Raw genomic sequence first — 19,920 nt, 5'->3', positions numbered from 1 at the left:
GGTCATAGTATTTAGGCTTTATTTAGTGAAATAATCAAGTTTATCATGATGAACAAAATATGTAAGAATCCAAACTTTTGTTGGACACAGAGCTTATCTCATGCAATAATCCAAAAGTCAATGGAAAAATCCTATTTGTTTTTTTTCGAGGGAACAAGGGTGATGCTAACTTTTGGGTTGGCCTACAAAAATACGACATCACTGCAGCACTCCATAGTAAATGGCATTAATTATATTCTTTTTAAATGGAATGCACATTCGTACCTGTTATGGGACTGACGGAGGTGATGTTTGGCGTTTGTCCCCTAGAGTAGTTGAAAGGTTGAGGTGAATACACAACATCAAACACCTTAATGTTCACCTGCACCTGTCCCTCTGCATGAGGAGGTGTCATGCACCTCACCGTGTCTGGAGTCACATCTAAAATTCTGCAGGGGGAGTTAGAGAGCTTCACAGTTGTATTTCCTGCCACAAAGCCATTTCCTGTGATTAAGAGTGGAGTTCCTCCAGCAATGCTGCCTGATGTTGGGTAGACGCTGGCTTGTGCTATGCTGGTCAGGGTGGCGTCTCCAGTGGCAAGACCTTTGCTCATGACCACCACCTGTAGGACGTGCGTGCCAGCGGGAAGGGCTCCAACTAAAACCTTGATGTTGCTGTCGGTGACTTCTGTGACTTCCAGCAGGATGTTGGCTGCAGATACCATTAAATCACCAGAACTGTTCCCAAATCCACTGCCAGTGACCTCAACAGAGGTGGCGTTTCCGCTAACCGAGTTAGGGAACACTGTGGAGACGTATGGTGCAATGGAGTCGGAATATTCAAATGTGCAATCAGAACTGCACGAGGAAGAGATGGAGTTGACATAAACTGCGACGTTTCCCCTGCGAGCTGCAGACGGCGAGGTATCGCACACCACATGAGAGTAGTTCATGAAAACCAAGTTGCATGGAATGTTTGCTACCGTAACTGAACCGTTCAAGAATCCAGAACCAGAGATGAAGAGACGTGTATAGCCTGTGGTGCTGCCCACCGAGGGAAAGACGGAATCGACCACGGGTAGAACTACAAATCTGCGGTCGTACTCTTTCGGCATTGACAGGATGGCAGTGCCAAGGTTGTTGACTCTGACACTTACAGGTAAGGGGATGCCCACTGGTGCTCTGCTGTCAGGACTGAGTTGGCAGTTAATCTCAGTGGAGGTGCTGTTGATGATGTTGCATGGACGATCTCCAACTTTGACCTTTGGTTGCCAAAAAAATAAGACTTTTTTTTTTTCAATTTTTTTTTTTTTCCTTTTTGCCATGCTGCCCAAAAGTGAGTGAATTTACAGTAAATATTTCCATAAATATTTAATACAATGATAAACTGTATGATAATGGATTTTTGTTGTTTTTCCCCCCCTTCTATATTTTTGGCAAACAGAACAGGACATTGGGTAACTCAAGATGAGCCCATCTCTGATGAACTTTGCTCAATAATTTTCCACTTATGAAATATGCCCCATATTTCTAAGTTCCCTTTCGAAAGGGAAGTCGCACTGCGTCCTGAGACACATTTGGGGAATGTCTTTGTGTGACTGGTATCTGAAGCAACTGTCAAATCACGACAATCCTATTGGCCGGCGACAGCCTATGACATCATACCAGTGCGACCAGGAAGTATATAAGGGGCGCCTAGAGAACATCCTGTCATCCTCTTTTTCATCTTCAGGAGCTGTTTATTTGAAGCACTGTTCAGGCGGTGTGCACATCTGTGTCATAAATATTTGATGTTTGATAACACACATCTTGTGCGTTCTTTGTTAGAGCATGCATGCTCAGTTCTTGAGTGAGCTGTTGGTGTGCGCTCTGAGTGTTTCCCGCTGAGGAAGCTCCACTCTCGTTTGTCTCTCTTCTCGAGGGAAGAGGTACAGGCTTCTGCACCCAGTAACGCACAGAAGGAGCTCACTGTAGTGTTGTAGAGAGGTGTTTTTCTTTCGCATGCATCAGCGGGCTGACGAGAGTGTTTTGCTGATTGAGGATGCATTGTCTCTTGCATCCTCAGGATAAGCAGTCAGTGCTCTATATAATGTTTCAAGTGATGTGTGCATTTGTGTTTAAAGCTTTTTGACACTTAATCACACACACAACTTGTGCATTGTTTGTTTGGGTGAGAAGCATGTGTGTTCAGTTCTTAAGAGAGCTGTTTGCGCGCACTGTGAGCGTTTCCCTTTAGGAAACCCCAGTGTCATTTTATCTATCTTCCAGAGGGAAGAGGGTCTGGCATCTGCACCCACGTATTATGAGCCTTCCTTTCCCTTTAGATCTACACTCTGAGATCGAGAGGGCATGGAAAAATCTGTATATGACCCGCATCCGTCGACATCAGCATGTAAATTATGCGGATGTCAAGGGGTTGCGTGTGTTTGGATACATGTAGATGCCCTGTTAGATGAGATGTTTGTGTGTTATCTTGTGGCTGGAGAGGCATCGACTTTGAAAGCTCTGGCCCCGCCCTTATATGGCAGGACATATGCAGCAGCAGATTATACTGCACACTATGACAGTATTTTAAGCTTACCAAGCCGACCCGCTGAAAGACTGGACCTGCTTTTAATCTTGTATTTTGTGCCGGTCCGAGTCTACGCCCTTCTTTTTGGGCTGCCCCGATATCCGGCCTAGGCTAGTACTTTAGGAATACGTCTTTCTAGACAGAGGCGGTTCTGCTGTAGCTTTTCCGCCTCCTAGCCTACAGTAGCTCAGGGTAGGCTACTCCTAAGGAAAGCCTCTCCAACTTAAGACTGTCAGCTAGTGATCCTAGTACGCCTCCTCTCACTGTGAGAGTCATCCCCGGCCGGGGCCCGCCTTCTGCATTGGGCTAAAAATGCGAGTAGCAGGCCCTGCGGCCTCCTCAATCTGCCTAGGTTGAGCTGAGATTCCTCTTGTTACTAGAGTAAAAGCGATATGCAGAGCTACAGTTTCCTAGTGGTGTTAGGCACAGAAAAATAGCCAGGTATTGTAGGCTTTCGTAGAAAGCCTCCCCTGTGGTTGTCCTTTGAGCGTTGTTAGGCTTCCTCTCATAGTCTAGTTGAGGCTTCCCCATCATAGTCGCGGGGTCGAGTGTTGCAGGCCTTTCCTGTGGAATTTCTTCCTGTGAGGCCTTCATTCCACCAGAGCTGAGCTCAGATGGTTTATACTCATCTTGGAGCAAGAGTTTTTGCTCAGGCCTTCACCCTTGAGCCTTGTCTCAGTTCTAGCTCACTTCACTCCCAGAGCTCTGTGCCCTATGTGTGCCCAACACCAGTGATGCTTAGGTTGAGCACATCAGGTACTCCCTCCTTTCATGGTGGATTGAGTATGCTCCCTTAGAGCCCGAGCACTGCCACAAGCTGACACCCGTGATCCTTTATAGTAGTAGGCCTGGTTGGGCCTCCTTGAGGGCACGGTGGCGTAAGATTGTACTCCCCTTGCTTAAAGGGTTAAAAGTGTTTTTACTGAGTACACTGCTTGTTGATGATGTGATTAGGTACTCCAGGCCTGTAGGTGCAATGTAAAACAGTCTGTTTCTGCTAGTAAAGACTTGCTGAGTCCCCAACATTTTGGGTATTTGGCAGCTAGCAAAGACTTGCTATCAGGTAGCTGGCCTTAGCAGGCCTCCCTGAGGGCGAGTCCCCAACAATTTGGGTGCTTGGCAGCCAGCAAAGACTTGCTATCAGGTAGCTGGCCTTAGCAGGCCTCCCTGAGGGCGAGTCCCCAACAATTTGTGTATGTGTCAGCCAGTAAAGACTTGCTATAAGGTAGCTGGCCTTAGCAGGCCTCCCTGAGGGCGAGTCCCCAATATTTGGGTGCTTGGCAGCCAGCAAAGACTTGCTATCAGGTAACTGGCCTTAGCAGGCCTCCTTGAGAGCGAGTCCCCAACAATTTAAGTACGTGTCAGCCAGTAAAGACTTGCTATAAGGTAGCTGGCATTAGCAGGCCTCCCTGAGGGCGAGTCCCCAATATTTGGGTGCTTGGCAGCTAGCAAAGACTTGCTATCAGGTAGCTGGCCTTAGCAGGCCTCCCTGAGGGCGAGTCCCCAATATTTGGGTGCTTGGCAGCTAGCAAAGACTTGCTATAAGGTAGCTGGCCTTAGCAGGCCTCCCTGAGGGCGAGTCCCCAATAATTTGGGCACTTGGCAGCTAGCAAAGACTTGCTATCAGGTAGCTGGCCTTAGCAGGCCTCCTTGAGATCAAGTCCCCATCATGAATGTGTATCTGGCATGACTAAAAGCAGATTACTGTCATGTTGCAGGCTCCCCTGGGAGCCTCCCTGACTCTAGCCCACAGCCTGGTCTACTTATCCTAGTACTCCCCTCGTCTCAGAGGGTTGTCTTTAGAGTGATTAGCTCCCTAAGTCTGGTCAGATGGTTGAAGGCCTCCTGATTAGATCAGCCCTTAGGCTAGAGTTACTCACCTCATAAGGGTCCCTATTAGAGTGCACAGCCTCCCCAGTGCTTTGAAAAACAAGCGCTCGGTAGATCCTAGGATCAAGCAGAATAACTCCCCTCGGTTGCAAGGGTTATATAAAGCTCTAAGCTGAGTCCTGCTCTCCAGGATGCCCGTCTCTACGATCCGGTCGGGTACTGGCAGTTTGCAGTCCATCCTACTGGACACCTCTTCTGGAGGCAAGTGTTTTAGAGGCTCTGTTTAGAAAACAGACAGGTTGTTGGCCAGACTAGGTTACAAGAGTAGACTGGGTCAGCCTCCCTGGTGGCATTCGGGGTTGACTATACTCCCTTGAGAAGTGACTGGCTGGGGCTCATTTTGGCCCCCTGGTCATATTCCCTTAAAGGGACCCCTTCTATGTGAAGTTGTTCATTCCAAACCTTTGAGTGGCCTTGGAGGCCTCTATGATGCTTATAGCATGGGCAGTGGCCATAGGGAATAATGTCACTGACAGCCTAGTGTGTGACCAGAAGGGGTATAGTGGTTTTTGGCATTTCTGTTGAAGCTGCCATTATTTTGTGCTTAGTCACAAGCCATTTCTTGGCATGCACTCCCCTCATCATGGCGGCATGGGTATTTCGTTCTCCAAACGTGTCTCAGGATGCAGTCACACAAAGGTGTCTCAGGACGCAGCGTCTCGTTCCCTGTTCTTAGGGAACCAGGGTTACAGTCTTGACCCGAGACGTTCTTCTTTTGTTTTTAAATAGTATATTTTCACTTATTTTTCCAGAAGCAATATCTAAACATCCTAAAAACAAGATGAATTAACCTTGGGGTTAACCTCAAGGGGTTAATTCTCAAGGGGTTGAGAATAAATACTACATAATATTAAGACTTGTTTAATATAAGTGTTTTATATAAGTATTTTGTCTAACAGATTTTTCCACTTCTTTTAACTAAAAATAAGTAAGAAAAAAAAAAAAGAGAGAGATTAAAGTCTTATTAAAGATACATTCTCTGAAAACAAGCCTATTTAAATCACCATTGAATTCACATAGGATAATATGGGGTAATCAGACTCAAAAACTTTATTAAAGTTAAACTAAAATTAAAGTATTATTTTAGTTAGAAAGATATGTATTTTAAAACGAAGGATAGAAAAAGTTAATTAATTTAAGGATTGAGTAAATTTTGCTTAGTTTTTCACCCTACTGTTATAAATAGATTAATTGTATATGTTCTTATTTCTAGGCCTAAGTAACTGATGCGCCTTTACTCTGAAATCTGAAGTTATATGAATGTATATGTGTGTATTTGTTTTTTGTTGTTTTGTATGTATTGTGATAGCTAATTTTAAATTATTAATTTAGGTATTTTAAGTAATAAGACAATGATTTTTTTTTTTTTTTTTGCATTGTATTTCATTGACATCTGTCTGGTGTTTGGGAAATTGGGACATTCCAAAAAATTCCTTAAAGCACCTTTAATGTCATGGCTGACCACTGAAGCTCACCTCGTTTGCACAGTTAATGTTGCTAAAGCCAGATCCATTGATGTTGATGATGTCATGTGTGGTGCCATGGTCAGGCGTAATGTGGTACACAGTGGGGGTGGCGCAGGAAGTAAAACTGAAGTAGTGACCGCCTGAGGTGTCATTAAATTCCAGCCGATCTTGAAAACAGTTTGAAGTGGCCACACACTCAGAGTGAGATGAGTTCATTTTTCCTGAAACTGGGTGGACACAAATAACAATTAGGATGATTTTACTCACAAATTCCTTACCCAAAAACTTTAGCTTATGCTGAAATTTTACATTTTAAATGTAATTTTGAGTTAAATTACTTATGAATATAGGTTGCCATTGTACCTATATTCATAGAGGCCTGTATTCCTGTCACAAACACCTGAAGCCAAACAGTGCTCTCCTCCAGAGGCATAACGGTCACCACGCCCTGCAGCGTCTTCTGGTTGCCAGAGTCGATGTAACCGCTGCTGTAGTAGTAAACCCCAGGAGATGTGAAACGATAGGCGAAAAACCCTAACAATAAAACAGACACAACAAGAACAGTAGGATCAGATTTTGTTCCTCAAACTCGCAATACGCCTCCAGCTCTTATTGTCCAGTTCATTTACAGAATACAAACTAGCATCTACAGCAAAAAGCATTCAACAAATTGTCTAACAAAATAGCACAGTACATTGTTTTCTTTTTTCTTTCTTTCTTTTTTTTTTTTTTTTTTTTTTTTTGCACAATGACTGGTGTGTAATTATGTTGGAATTATAGCTAATTACAGAGCAGACACCTTGTTTTTACTCTTCATGAAATCTGACACTCTCACAAATCAAATGCTTGTCTGGATCAGGGTTTTTAAAATATTTTTTATAATTATAAATATTTAACTATAAAAACATTTAATTATATTTCCCCGAGGACCAGTCTCTTACACTGTTTCAGAGTCAATATATTGTACGGTATGTGACTAAATGAAATAATATACATTTTGCAAAAATGTCAGCTTTCAAGCTGGCAGCCATTAAAAAGTAAAAGTAAGAAACACCTTAAAAAGTGAGAAATTATGTATTCAAAATAATATATCCCAGACTGCTGATGCTTCCAATGTAGAATTGCAAATTATTAATTAAATACCATTCAAATTTATTTGTACAGATACTTTCACCAATCAATTTATACAGTGCCTTCGGGCAACTAATTTGCGTCCAGGAAAACTACTTTGACTGAAAAATAAATAAATAAATATAACAATACTTAAATGAATAATAAATGTAATAATAAAAGCTTTACTTGTCTGTTACTTGATATCTTATAGAATAATGTATTTTTCAAAAGTATTTATATTTTATATAGATATTTATATTTATTAAAACCATCTAATTATTTACATATTAATAATAATGATTTGTGGTTTTTGACTCCTCTAGTTACATAGGGTCTCTTTATAAGAATGAGACTAGAAAATGCACCATTTTAAGCAAGGACTGGGTTTCAAAATGGCGTTCACGCAAGTTTGTGTGTGTAGTTTGTGTAGTATTGTTTGTCTGCTTAATGTAAATTAGAATGAGCCGTGTTAATAGGTTATCAGATATTTGTTATTGTAGTATTTGTACCTTTGGCGGTTCGGGTGTCTCCACTGCTGAAAGCAATGCCATCATAGTCTGTGCTGCTGGGACTGGACACACTGAAGACCCTGTAGCCCAGACCGGGCACAAAAGCTGGTGCATCCCAGCGCCAAACCACCGTATCCCCCACTGAGGCTATTATGGCAGAGGGACTCCAGGCGTAACCCTGACCGTACACTGAACACATATGATGTAATTAACTGTATGCACATGGACAAACAAGCACATGTAGTCATAAATGCACATTTTATGACAATACAATTTATAGGGAAATTTTCCAGACTAGATAAATCATACCATTTTGCACCTAAAAAAATGTAATTTCTATCTAAAGAAATACTTTACAACTGAGGATAATTAGAACACATATTTGGACTGTATGAATCTCCAGGATTTGTTCAGGACCATTTCCATTACTTTAAGCTTTGGTTCATTTCTTTGTTCAAAGTTTTTCAGGACCTTTTAACAATTTATTTCCATGAGATTTCCATTACTTTAAGATTTTATTTTTCATCTCTTTCCTGTTATTTATTTATTTTTATTTTATTTTTTGCAATTTTATTCATTTATATCACTTTTCCATTACATTAAAATTTTAATCTTCAACATTTTTCATTAATCTTCAACATTTTTCATAAAATCGTATTAATTTCCATAATTTATTTTTCAGTAACACTTTACAATAAGGTCTCATTTGTTAGCATTACTTAAATACTGTACATAAACATGATGAGCAATAAACAATACTACAGCGTTTAATGTTTATTTCAAGACTGTACCAATGCTCTTTTAAAATCAAAAGTTGTATCTGTTAACATTAGTTAACAATGTGTGAACTAATGCTAACATATGTGAACTTATTTTAAAGTGTTATGATTTCATTACATCATATTTTTAAATTGCATTTTAATTTTTTCCCCTTACATTAATGACTTATCTAAGACTGGTACTAACACTTTAAAAAAAAAAAATCCTTGATATTGCAGATTTTTCATGACTTCAGGAAGCATGAATGTGAGTAAGTAGACACAGAATTTGTGTACTTTTCATATTTTTGGCACAGATTTTTGGGGGATTCTCCATGATAATCTAATTGGTAACAGAAACATCATATCAGCACAACTGCTAATATGATGCTTTGGGAATTCTTCAGGAAAACTACGAAGGATTTCACTGAATTCTGCCAGCGCAGATACTGTGTGGGACTAAATACAGCTTAACAAGCAAATAATATTATTAATAAAAATAATAATTCTCCCACTTAAACAGTGCTATGGAATATCTTGTTTTTTTTTTTGTGTTTTTTTTTTGCTGGCAGCTCTAGATAAGTCAGTGTCATTGTGCTGACAGCCATTGTTTCACTGTCTCTGATGTATTCAGGTTTTGTGTGCGTGACAGAAAAAGAGATAAAAGTAAAGAGATATTACCAGGGTGGAAACCTTGGTTCGTCACAGTGTGTGTTTTATCTCTAGACTGGGTCACACACTCAAGTTGATGATCTGAAGCGGCTGTCACTCGGCATTGTGTGTCCCCTGTATGAAACGCACAACTAGTACTAAATGATCTGGAAACTATTTCAGTAATAAACTGTTAAAGATCAAAGAGTAAATCAAAGTATTTCACTGTTATTTTAAGCATGGGGGATATTTTAAAGAATATTGACGTATTTTTTTCCGTTGTAGTCGGAACGGAAAGTCTTACCTAGAGTGACATTATTGTCTGCTGCGACAGGACTGAACCCGGAGCCGGTGATAGTGATGGTGGTTCCACCATACAAGGAACCCAGAGATGGAGAAAAACTTGTGACCTCTAGAACATACGCTATGGTGGTATTAACACCAGCACTGCACACAAAGAAAACAAATATTTAATCACTCTAAAAAGCTTCACTTTTGATTAAATGTCATTGTAAATGCATAATTCCTGTTGATGCACAATTCCATTCTACAGCTGTAGCATGATATTTACATATAAATATTGAGCTTATTAAGTGATATAAGACCTGGTTAAGGGGTAACCCTGGTTTCCGACTCTCACACGGACATTGTACATAGCTGGGGGAAGTGTGGGTAATAGGCAGGTGATGTTTTCATTGGTCCACTGCAGCAATTCACACTCAGCTTCACCAATCAAAACAGAGCTGCCATTAGTCTGCACCTCAAAATTTGTGCCCAAGATGGTGAGAATCCTGTGACCTTCATCAAAAAAGATAAGTGAAAACAGGGTAAAATTAATGGCTGTTCTTGTAAGATTGCAAGGGGTGAGGACAATGAGGAAGTTACAAAATAGCTGTGAGTGTGATTATTATTGTGAGTGTTTAGAGCAGATTTCAGTGATTTTTTTTTTTTTTTTTGGAGGACTTAATCATTCTAAGAGATGTCAAAGTGTTGAATGTCCATCACCACTGCAATAACTGGCTTTTCCGATTGCGTGACATCAGATAAAGCTAGTGGGATTATCTAGCGTGCACAAAAGAGCTGAAAAAAACTTTTAGTTGAAGTTTGTCTGGGGGCCATATGGGGGTTTACAGCTGAAACCAAGATACAAATGCAGATCAGAACAATGGGACAGAAAGAGACACTTGACACTGGAATGTGGTTCTGTCTGTTTGTTTGTATTCCGTGACTTTCATCTTCATTATCATGTCTCTCTAAGAATAGAAGCTTAGAAGAATAGAGTTTATTTGAATATGGAAGCAGTGGAATTCAGTAATTGTAGGTTGGACTCTTTTAAGGGTTAATTTTGTTGACAGTTTTTGTCACGTACATCTCAAAATTGTACATTACTAATGCTATCAGCAGTTCAAAGGGTAACCGTGACTACAGGATATTTGGAATAAAGGCAGCTTGTAGATCAAAATCACAACACAACTTTCCTTCTTACAGAAATGGGCTGAAATGGCCAAATGTGAGTAAAAATTGGTTTTGGTGGTAATACAAAAAAAAAGGAACATAAGAAAAGTTATACATTGCAGATATGCCTATTCAAATCAAAAATATATAAATGGTTGCAAACGAAAACATGTTGTGACGTGTGTCTTTTCGACTTCCTCCTCACTGGAAAATTTACCATCAGGAGAAGCATATATATGTGAACCCGTGTGCTCAAAATGTATATGAATATTAGAATAAATAAATAATTTTCATATACAGGTGCTGGTCATATAATTAGAATATCATGAAAAAGTTCATTTTTTTATTGTAATTTATTTTAAAAAATGAAACTTTCATATATTCTAGATTCCCTACATGTAAAGTAAAACATTTCAAAAGTTTTCTTTTTAAAATTTGTTGATTAGAGCGTACAGCTAATGAAAGTCCAAAATCCAGTATCTCAAAATATTAGAATATTTACATTTGAGTTTCATTAAATGACCATCCCTACAGTATAAATTCCGGGTATCTCTTGTTCTTTGAAACCACACTAATGGGGAAGATTGCTGAATTGGCAATGGTCCAGGAGACAATCATTGACACCCTCCACAAAGAGAGTAAGTCACAGAAGGTCATTACTGAATGGGGTGGCTGTTTACAGAGTGAAATATCAAAGCATATTAAATGCAAAGTTGACTGGAAGGAAGAAATTGGGTAGGCAAAGGTGCACAAGCAACAGGGATGACCGCAAGCTTGAGAATACTGTCAAGTAAAGCCGATTCAAACACTTGGGAGAGCTTCACAATGAGTAGAATGAAGCTGGAGTCAGCGCATCAAGAGTCACCACACTCAGACATCTTCAGGAAAAGGACTACCAAGCCACTTCTGAAACAGAAACAATGTCAGAAGCATCTTACCTGGGCTAAGGAGAAAAAGAACTGGACAGTGAACAGTGGTCAAAAGTCCTCTTTTCAGATAAAAGTAAATTTTGCATTTCATGTTGAAATCATGGTCCCAGAGTCTGAAGGAAGACTGGAGAGGCACAGAATCCAAGCTGCTTGAAGTCTAGTGTGAAGTTTCTGAAGTCAATAATGATTTGGGGGGGCGGTGATGTCTGCTGGTGTTGGTCCATTGTGTTTTATCAAGTGTAAAGTCAATGCAGCCATCTTCCAGGAGATTTTGGAGCACTTTATGCTTCCATCTGCTGACAAGCTTTATGGAGATGTTGATTTCCTTTTCCAGCAGGACTTTAGCACCTGCCCACAGTGCAAAAACTACTTCCAAGTGGTTTGCTGACCATGATATTACTGTGTTTTATTGGCCAGCCAACATGCCTGACCTGAATCTATGGGATATTTTCAAGAGAAAGATGAGAAACAGTTGATCCAACAATATACAGATGATCTGAAGGCTCAATAGTGCCTCAGCAGTGCCACAGGCTGATCACTTCCATGCCACACTTCACTGATGCTGTAATTTGTGCTAGGAGCAAGTCATTTGCTGTAATATGTGCTGCCGACCAAGTATTGAGTGCACAAATGAACATACTTTAAAGAACTTGAACTTTTCTGTTTAGCAAATCCATTTTTTGATTGATCTTAGGAAATATTCTAATATTTTGAGATACTGGATTTTGGACTTTCATGAGCTGTACGCTCTAATCATCAAAATTAAAAAAAAACAACTTTTGAAATGTTTTACTTTACATGTAGGGAATCTAGAATATATGAAAGTTTCATTTTTAAAAATAATTTACAATAAAAAAATGAACTTTTTCATGATATTCTAATTATATGACCAGCACCTGTATATATATATATATATATATATATATATATATATATATATATTTTTTTTTTTTTTTTTTTTTTTTACACTTTCATAACATCTTTATGGCCAGTAAACTTGTATTGGTAGGTCTAGCAGTTAATTTTAGCACGTACACATCATTATGGCATTATAGCAATGCCTAATCAGACTGGATTTGACTTGTATGTTGAAGGGATTAAATCTTTGTATGAAATGAACTGAAAGCTGGGTCATCCTTATTTAGTACTCTGCATTCTTGTGAATAAAGGCAAATGAACTCTAAGAATAGAATATGTTCAACAGGCAGAGTATCGGATTACAGCTCTAAATCTCAGATTGGATTACAATCAGTTGTTGACTGTTTGCAAACATGGAATGAGACCAACTATAGGGCACCAATTTTGACAAGATGAATAGGTATTGAAAAACATATTTGAACATCTAAAGCAATTCAGGGTACTTGTCAATGTCATGGTCTGGGTATAATGTAATGTCTAATGAAAAGGGCCCAGCTTCTTTAATGTTTTAAGGTCATAGGTTTAATTCCCAGGGAATACATGGACTGTTAAACATATCTGCCTTGAACTGGGTAAAAGTGTCTACCAAATTCATAAATATTAACATCTTACCAAATACTGTTGTAGTTTGTGGGCTCACAGATGTGATTAAGGCCGTCAGAGTGTTGCTGTATGTGAAGGAGCCATTTGATATTGCTGTCATCTCTGCCGTGGTCACTGTTACTGTCTGTTCACCTTCCGACCCCTAATTGATGTCATACACAAGATTCATGTATAAAAGTTTCATGGATTCAATATTGTACGGCATAACATTTTTGGATGTGGAACACAGTTTGGATGTGACAATTTCCCATTTTTCAAGTCAGTTCTGAGTGGCAAGTTGAGGAGCATGTGGATGTAAATTTAAAGTTACATTTAAATTTGCCCTTAGGAGTTCTGTTAATAATATTAAAAAAAAAGAATAATAATACGTTTTATATTCTATCAAAATTTTATTAAGGTTTATAACCCATTTAGAATTTAAAATTTAAAGACCTTTTTTTTTTTTTTTTAATCTTTATGGAAAATCAAGCTCTTTACTTACAGCTGGAACTATGCATCTCAGCTGGAAAAGTTCCACTTCTATAATGTTACATGGCTGAGTGCCAATAGTGACTGCAGTATCATTACTGAATCCATAGCCTGACACTGTCAGAATCGTCCCTCCTGTGAAGCCATACAGAAAAAGATCATGCTAGTAGCTAATTGCAAGTAAGCATAGGTAAGCAGGTTTTGGACACACCAAATACTATTTTGAAAGTAATGTGTCAGTTCAACTTGTCATTAAAATTGTTCTGCTGCTGATATAACATTTCAAAATATGAAATAGAAGCATTTTTACTAGTGGTACTAGACCTTTGTACCCCAATGTACCATATGAAAGACATATGCAAGCATCGAATACTTCAGTAAACACACACACACACACACACACACGCACATATATATATATATATATATATATATATATATATATATATTACAATCTATGTATGTAGAGAAGTGTAATGCTACATGTACCTGCCACACTTCCTGTTGTGGGGTTTATGGAGGTCACTCCTAACAGGTGTGTGAAGTTAAAGCTGTTGTTATTCTGGTTTTTGGCATTTCCCAGTACAGAGAAACTCATAGAGACTGGCTGTACACCTGCACTTGCAGGACCAACCTGGCAAGTTATAGAAGTATCTAAAACACAAATAAATAACTTGATCAGATGATTGCTTAAACAGTGTACAATAAAGTTCACTAAAAATTATAATTCTGTCATCATTTACTCACCTCAACATTTTTTAAATAAAAGAAGTAAATAATGATTTTTCTTTTTCTCATGCAAAGCTATAGTATGACTTCTGAAGACTTGGAATAGTCATGTGATGCACAAGTCATGTGAATACTTTTATGGTGTTATTATTTTTAAAGCTTTGAAGAGTCTAAAACCTTCTTAAGACCTGCATGGATCCAATATAACGATACACATACGTTTTCTTTCTTAACTGTTTACATTCACTTAAGACCAGTGTTGGGGAAAGTTACTTTTAAAAGTAATGTCTTACAACTTAAAAAATGAATTAAATAAGCCTCCGACTGAAGGAAATGCAAATTTGTGCCTGTACAGTAGAAGGTGCATTTCAAACATAGCTTTCACCTGTTTCTGGATAACAGAAGAACAAGACACAGGAGAAGAGAGTTCAGCACTCTTACTTAAGCAATAAAAAAAGTGACACACAAATGTGATGTTTATCTAAGTCATTTTTTGCTTATTGCATTGGATCATTTAAGGTCAGCAACAAAGACATTGGTTAATAAAGTCAGATTAAATACATAAAGTAGCCTATATTTGTGTTATTTACCATATTTAAATAATGCATATATTAAAAACATATTTAATGAGTTAGCATTTCACTGTTTTAATTCATTTTTTAGGAATACTGAATCTGTTTCACTGCAAGTAATGAGTAAATGCATGCTCACATTTAGTCTAGAACTACAATAAGCATCATGTTTACACAGCGCACACAACACTTCTGCACTTACTCCGATTTCTCTCAACATGTGAACAGGAGAGCTGTCAGTCAAATGGGAAAACAAAGTAACTTGCATTATTTGAAAAAGTAACTCATATTTTGTTGTAAATTTAAAAGTAATGCGTTGCTTTACTCGTTACTTGAAAAAAGTCTAATTACGTAATTTACGTTGCTAGTAATGCGGTACCCCCAACACTTAAGACATAACCGACTGTGTTTACGAGAATACTTGCCGAGAAGAGTATTTTGACATAATTTTGTTTTTTGTGTATGTATCCATGATTCAAGCACAAGGAGATGCGAAAGAGACCTCAATCCTGTGTTCGCATGCTGTCTGAAATGCGGCTCTCTGTGTGCGCGTTTTGGGTGTCTGCGCACAAAAACAGGTTTTTCTAGGTTTTGACTTACTGGTAACCTGTAGAACAGAGCATTCCACGTCTCCAATTTTTACAGTGACGTTTCCACCATCAAAACCAGATCCAGTTATGGTAAGAACTGTTCCCAGACCGCTGGATCCTGAATGACAAGTTATATCAGTAATAAAAACACTATGAATGGAAATGATAGCTTTAATGTGAGACTTGATCATTTACTCTACCTTCTGTAGGCGAGATCCTGGTCACTGTTGGGGTTTTTGACTCACTCCAGGTAAAACCACAGTCTCCTGAGCACCATGATGGAATACCATTGATGAAAACTTCCACCTTAAAGATAATATATAAATTTCTGTCATTAAACATCGTAAACTAGTGTCTCTCAACTGGTTTTGCTTCAGGACCCAGATATTACACTGGACTTTAAGTTTACATTTAAATTCAGAGGAGACCCATCACAACACTAAAATAGAAAATAAAAAAATAAAACATTTAAATTAATATAATATTAAATAAAAATAATACTAATCACTCTTAATGTTTACACTTTTTACCAGTGAACTTGTATTGTATGGATTCTTGAGAACTTCTAGAATAAAATATTAATAGGATGATGCACATTCAAACTACGGAATACACACCTGTCCTTTTGTAATAATACAAATAAACCTGTCTGTCTTTAGTTCAGCCATGATCCACTCATGCAAAATCCCTAGAACAGTGCATATTCAAACAAAGTAACACAACCGGACAGGCCCTTTAACTGACCCACCATGTACTATATGTACTATGTACTATGCACTATTGAAATCTGCACGCTACATGGCATCAGGTAACATGAGGAAGAGCCTGCATTTAAACAAGCTGCATTTATATGACCGATGTATGTTGGACAAACAATTACTGCAGTAAAAGCAGCAAGTAAGGAATGCACCTGTGGTTTATTTGTAGGCACGCGCAGAAAGTCTCCCTTAATTTTCTGTTTGAAGAGTCCTCCTTGCTCGATCTTGCGTGATGTCAATGAAGGGTTCACACCAACCACATTGGAAGCATTGATCTGGTTAACATTATCAAAAAATGTTAATTTAGCAGGTATGGAAGGAAAAGTTTGAGTTAATGAAGATATGCATTACCATTCAAAAATTTGAGGTCTGTAAGATTTTTGATATTTTTGCAAAAAAGCCTCTTATACTCACAAAGGCTGCAGTATTTGATCAAACATACAGTAAAATCAGTAATATTGTTAAATATTACTACAATTTTAAATAGGTTTTCTATTTCAATACATTTTAAAATGTTTTTGTTTCATGTGATGGCAAAGCTGAATTTTCAGCAGTCATGACTCAAGTCACATGATCCTTCAGAAATCATATGCTAATTTGGTGCTCAAGAATAATTTCTTATCAATATCAACTTTGAAAACTGCTTAATATGTTGTTCCTACTGGAACAAAGTCTGGCCCTACTTTACTTTTTCCATTAAATGTCTTCACATTGCTGAAGCAAAATGGGTTGCAAACACCTTTCCATGTTGACTTTAAGTTATGTTATATATTTCAAGTATAATAATTGAAAATTGTATATAGTATAAGTTGATTTTTTAAAATTACGCACATTTCTAGCTGATTCAACTTTGTTTCATAATGGACGAATTTTGCAACATCGACATTATTGAACTGAACTGAATTAACACTGAACTGACTTCAACTGAATAATGAAAAATGTATTTTTTTATTCTGTTTCACCATTGATCATTATTTTCCTGTTTATCACTGTAAAGCTGCTGTATTGCATGATGCACAATATAAATAAAAGATACTTGACTTCATTTTTTAAACTAAACATTTTTTATTAAATTCCCATTAGCATTGCTCATGAGCGGCTCCCCTGCCATTTTATTGTAATTGTATTTTACTCTGATCTCTTTCTTACCTTTAACAGAGGCTGATTTCCAGGGATGGTGAGCCACTGTATGTTCCAGCTGTAGCCTCTACAGTCTCCAGATCGCTGCACCTGCAGCTGGCCGAGCTCTGGGATCCCCTGCAGGGTGTATTGTAGGTCCGCAGCACTGATGTCTACCGCCAGGCCTGAGAACACAAAACGCACGTACCACATGAAAAACCAGATAAAACCAGACAACCATAAAAACAGAAAATGATACAAAAAAATACCAAACAATATAAATTACAACTTGACTGACTATAACAGAATCATCTGCATATTTTTAAAATATACCTGTTATCGTGCTAACTACGGCAATTGTCAGTATAAAGAATGTAAAGAAGTGGTAAGAGAACACACCCCTGAGGAGACCCAATGGATGACGAAATCTACTCAGACAAATACCCATTCACTCTTACTCTCTGTGTTAAGAAATCCAGAATCCAGCCAAATCTTTTAAAATCAAGGCCAAAAGTTAAGAGCTTATCAACTAAAATATGGGGTTGAATTGTATTAAAGGGAACCTATTATGTAAAATTAACTTTTATAAGGTGATTGAACACAGATACATGTCCACAGTGTGTGTAAACAACCAGCCTATAATGGTAAAAATCCACCTACTCCTTTTTTTATAATCCCCATAAATCATAAACAGCCTCTCCAAAGGTTCCAGATTTTGTCCCAACTCTTACGTCTTGTGAAAAGGGGCATAATAGGTCCCCAGATGAAAAATCCACAAATAAAATTCTGGCATGTGTTTTACTACCTTGCAAATGTTTAAATATCAGGTTTAGCAGAGTAGCAGTAGGATCTTCTACCCCTCATCTAGCCCTGTATGCAAACTGTCAAGAAGATTCCCTGTTTTTGTGATGATGAGCTCTTTTTTCATTAATCGTTCAAAACACTTCATAACTAAAGAGGTCAAACCAACTGGCCTAAAATCATTAAGCACTTGAGGATGGTTATGTTGGCGACTGGAATAATTGTGACTGTTTCCAGATTTTCGGCACTCTCTGATTATTAACTGAAAAATATAATAAAAAACAGGGCCCAGCTGTTCTGCGCAAAAAATAAGCACATGACTTCTTATATTGTCAGGACCAGGGCTTTTTATAGTGTTCGAACATACTAACCACATTACGTTCATCAAAGGGAGCAGAACCACTGTCACATAAATTAATTTTCCTCTTTAACTACTTGGAATATTGTAACAGATAAACCCACAGCCAAAATGCTTACCTTCAACGCGCCGGGCTAAGAACTCAACGTCAAAGGTTCCTGTAAGAGGGGGACTGGCTTTCTGAGGGCGCATAATGGTGACAGTGGCATTCCCTTGGCTTTGAATCAGTAGGTCTCCTGTGCTGTTTGGCATCTTCTGTTGGACAAAAATTAAGTCTGAAGATTGAGAATATGGAAAGCTTACATAGATCACTTAAAGGGATAATTCACCCGAAAATTAAAATTCTGTCATTAATTACTCACCCTCAAACCCAGAATTTTGTTCATTTTGGGAACACAAATGAAGATATTTTAATAAAATCTGAGAGATTTCTGTGACTAAAAGCCTTAATTAAACCTGTTCTTCATATAAAGCAATCGTGTCTCTTCAAAAGACTTAGATTAAACCACTCGATTCATATATAAAGTTGCAAGAAAAAGTATGTGAACCATTTGCAGAATCTGTGAAAATGTGAATAATTTTAAGAAAATAAAGGAGATAATACAAAATGCATGTTATTTTTATTTAGTTCTCTCCTGAGTAAGATATTTTACATAAAAGATGTTTACATATAATCCACAAGACAAAAAAAAAAAAAAAATAGCTGTATTTATTAAAACATTAGTATGTGAACCACTGATTTTTAATACTGTTTGTGGTTACCTGGATGAACCTTTTTTAATGTTTGTGTTTGAGTCCCTCAATTGTCCTCAGTGTGAAAAGACGGATCTCAAAATCATTCACTCACTGCTGTAAAGGGTTCAAATATGCAAAAGATGGTGGAAAACTGAAGAATCTGCAGGACCTGGAGATTTTTTCTGAAGAACAGAGCTCAGTTTAACTGTTCAGAACAAACAAGAGACTCATGAAGAACCATCACAAAACAAACAAACAGTCGTAGATCATCCAGGTAACCACACACAGTATTAAGAATCAGTGGTTCACATACTTCTGAACGGGGTTATTTTAATAAATTCAGCTATTTTTTTTTTTGTCTTGTGGATTATATGTAAACATCTTTTATGTAAAATATCTTACTCAGGAGAGTACTAAATAAAAAATAACATGCATTTTGTATTATCTCCTTTATTTTGTTAAAATTATTCACATTTTCACAGATTCTGCAAGTGGTTCACATACTTTTTCTTGCAACTGTAGTAATTCGATTAGTTTTATGATCTCTTTATGAATGTTTTGAAGCATTACAATTTTGGGTCAATCGACTTTCAGTGGAGGGACAGAAATCTCTCAGATTTCATTAAAATATTGAAGGGGGAGATTCTGGAATCCACTGCCGCTTCAATGAATATCCTTTGCGTGAATTGTAAAGAGCGATTTATAAACAGTGAATTAATCAATATTTATCTTTCTGCATATTACATGACTTTAATTACTTCTTCAAGCTTATAGAGATTTTACTTAGTTATAGAATTATATGTTAAAGCATTTACTTTACTTTTCATCTTCAAACACTAGACTGTCTGTACCTCTTACTGTGAGAAAGAACATAAATAATATGTTTTGGGGAAGTATCCTGTTTAGAGTTAGAGCTCACCAACACAGACCTTGAAGAAGCGGTGTATC

At 37.8% G+C, this 19,920-nt stretch overlaps 1 protein-coding gene across 1 annotated transcript in view; it reads right to left on the bottom strand.

Annotated features, from left to right (window-relative positions):
• Window positions 1-19,920, bottom strand: part of LOC127501548 (fibrocystin-L-like) — a 60,195-nt gene that overhangs the window by 29,425 nt on the left and 10,850 nt on the right. Inside the window, 15 exon segments of the mRNA XM_051873572.1 lie at window positions 265-1,240; window positions 5,916-6,133; window positions 6,270-6,440; window positions 7,529-7,717; window positions 8,968-9,072; window positions 9,242-9,384; window positions 9,543-9,735; window positions 12,852-12,984; window positions 13,324-13,445; window positions 13,800-13,964; window positions 15,212-15,319; window positions 15,402-15,507; window positions 16,112-16,234; window positions 17,109-17,263; window positions 18,357-18,492. Of these exon segments, the coding sequence (XP_051729532.1) occupies window positions 265-1,240; window positions 5,916-6,133; window positions 6,270-6,440; window positions 7,529-7,717; window positions 8,968-9,072; window positions 9,242-9,384; window positions 9,543-9,735; window positions 12,852-12,984; window positions 13,324-13,445; window positions 13,800-13,964; window positions 15,212-15,319; window positions 15,402-15,507; window positions 16,112-16,234; window positions 17,109-17,263; window positions 18,357-18,492 (3,043 nt within the window).

The sequence above is a fragment of the Ctenopharyngodon idella genome, chromosome 19, assembly GCF_019924925.1.
Source record: "Ctenopharyngodon idella isolate HZGC_01 chromosome 19, HZGC01, whole genome shotgun sequence".
NCBI classification, from domain to species: Eukaryota; Metazoa; Chordata; class Actinopteri; order Cypriniformes; family Xenocyprididae; genus Ctenopharyngodon; species Ctenopharyngodon idella.
Note: the sequence above shows the minus strand (reverse complement) of the source record. Positions and strands in the feature narration are given on the sequence as shown.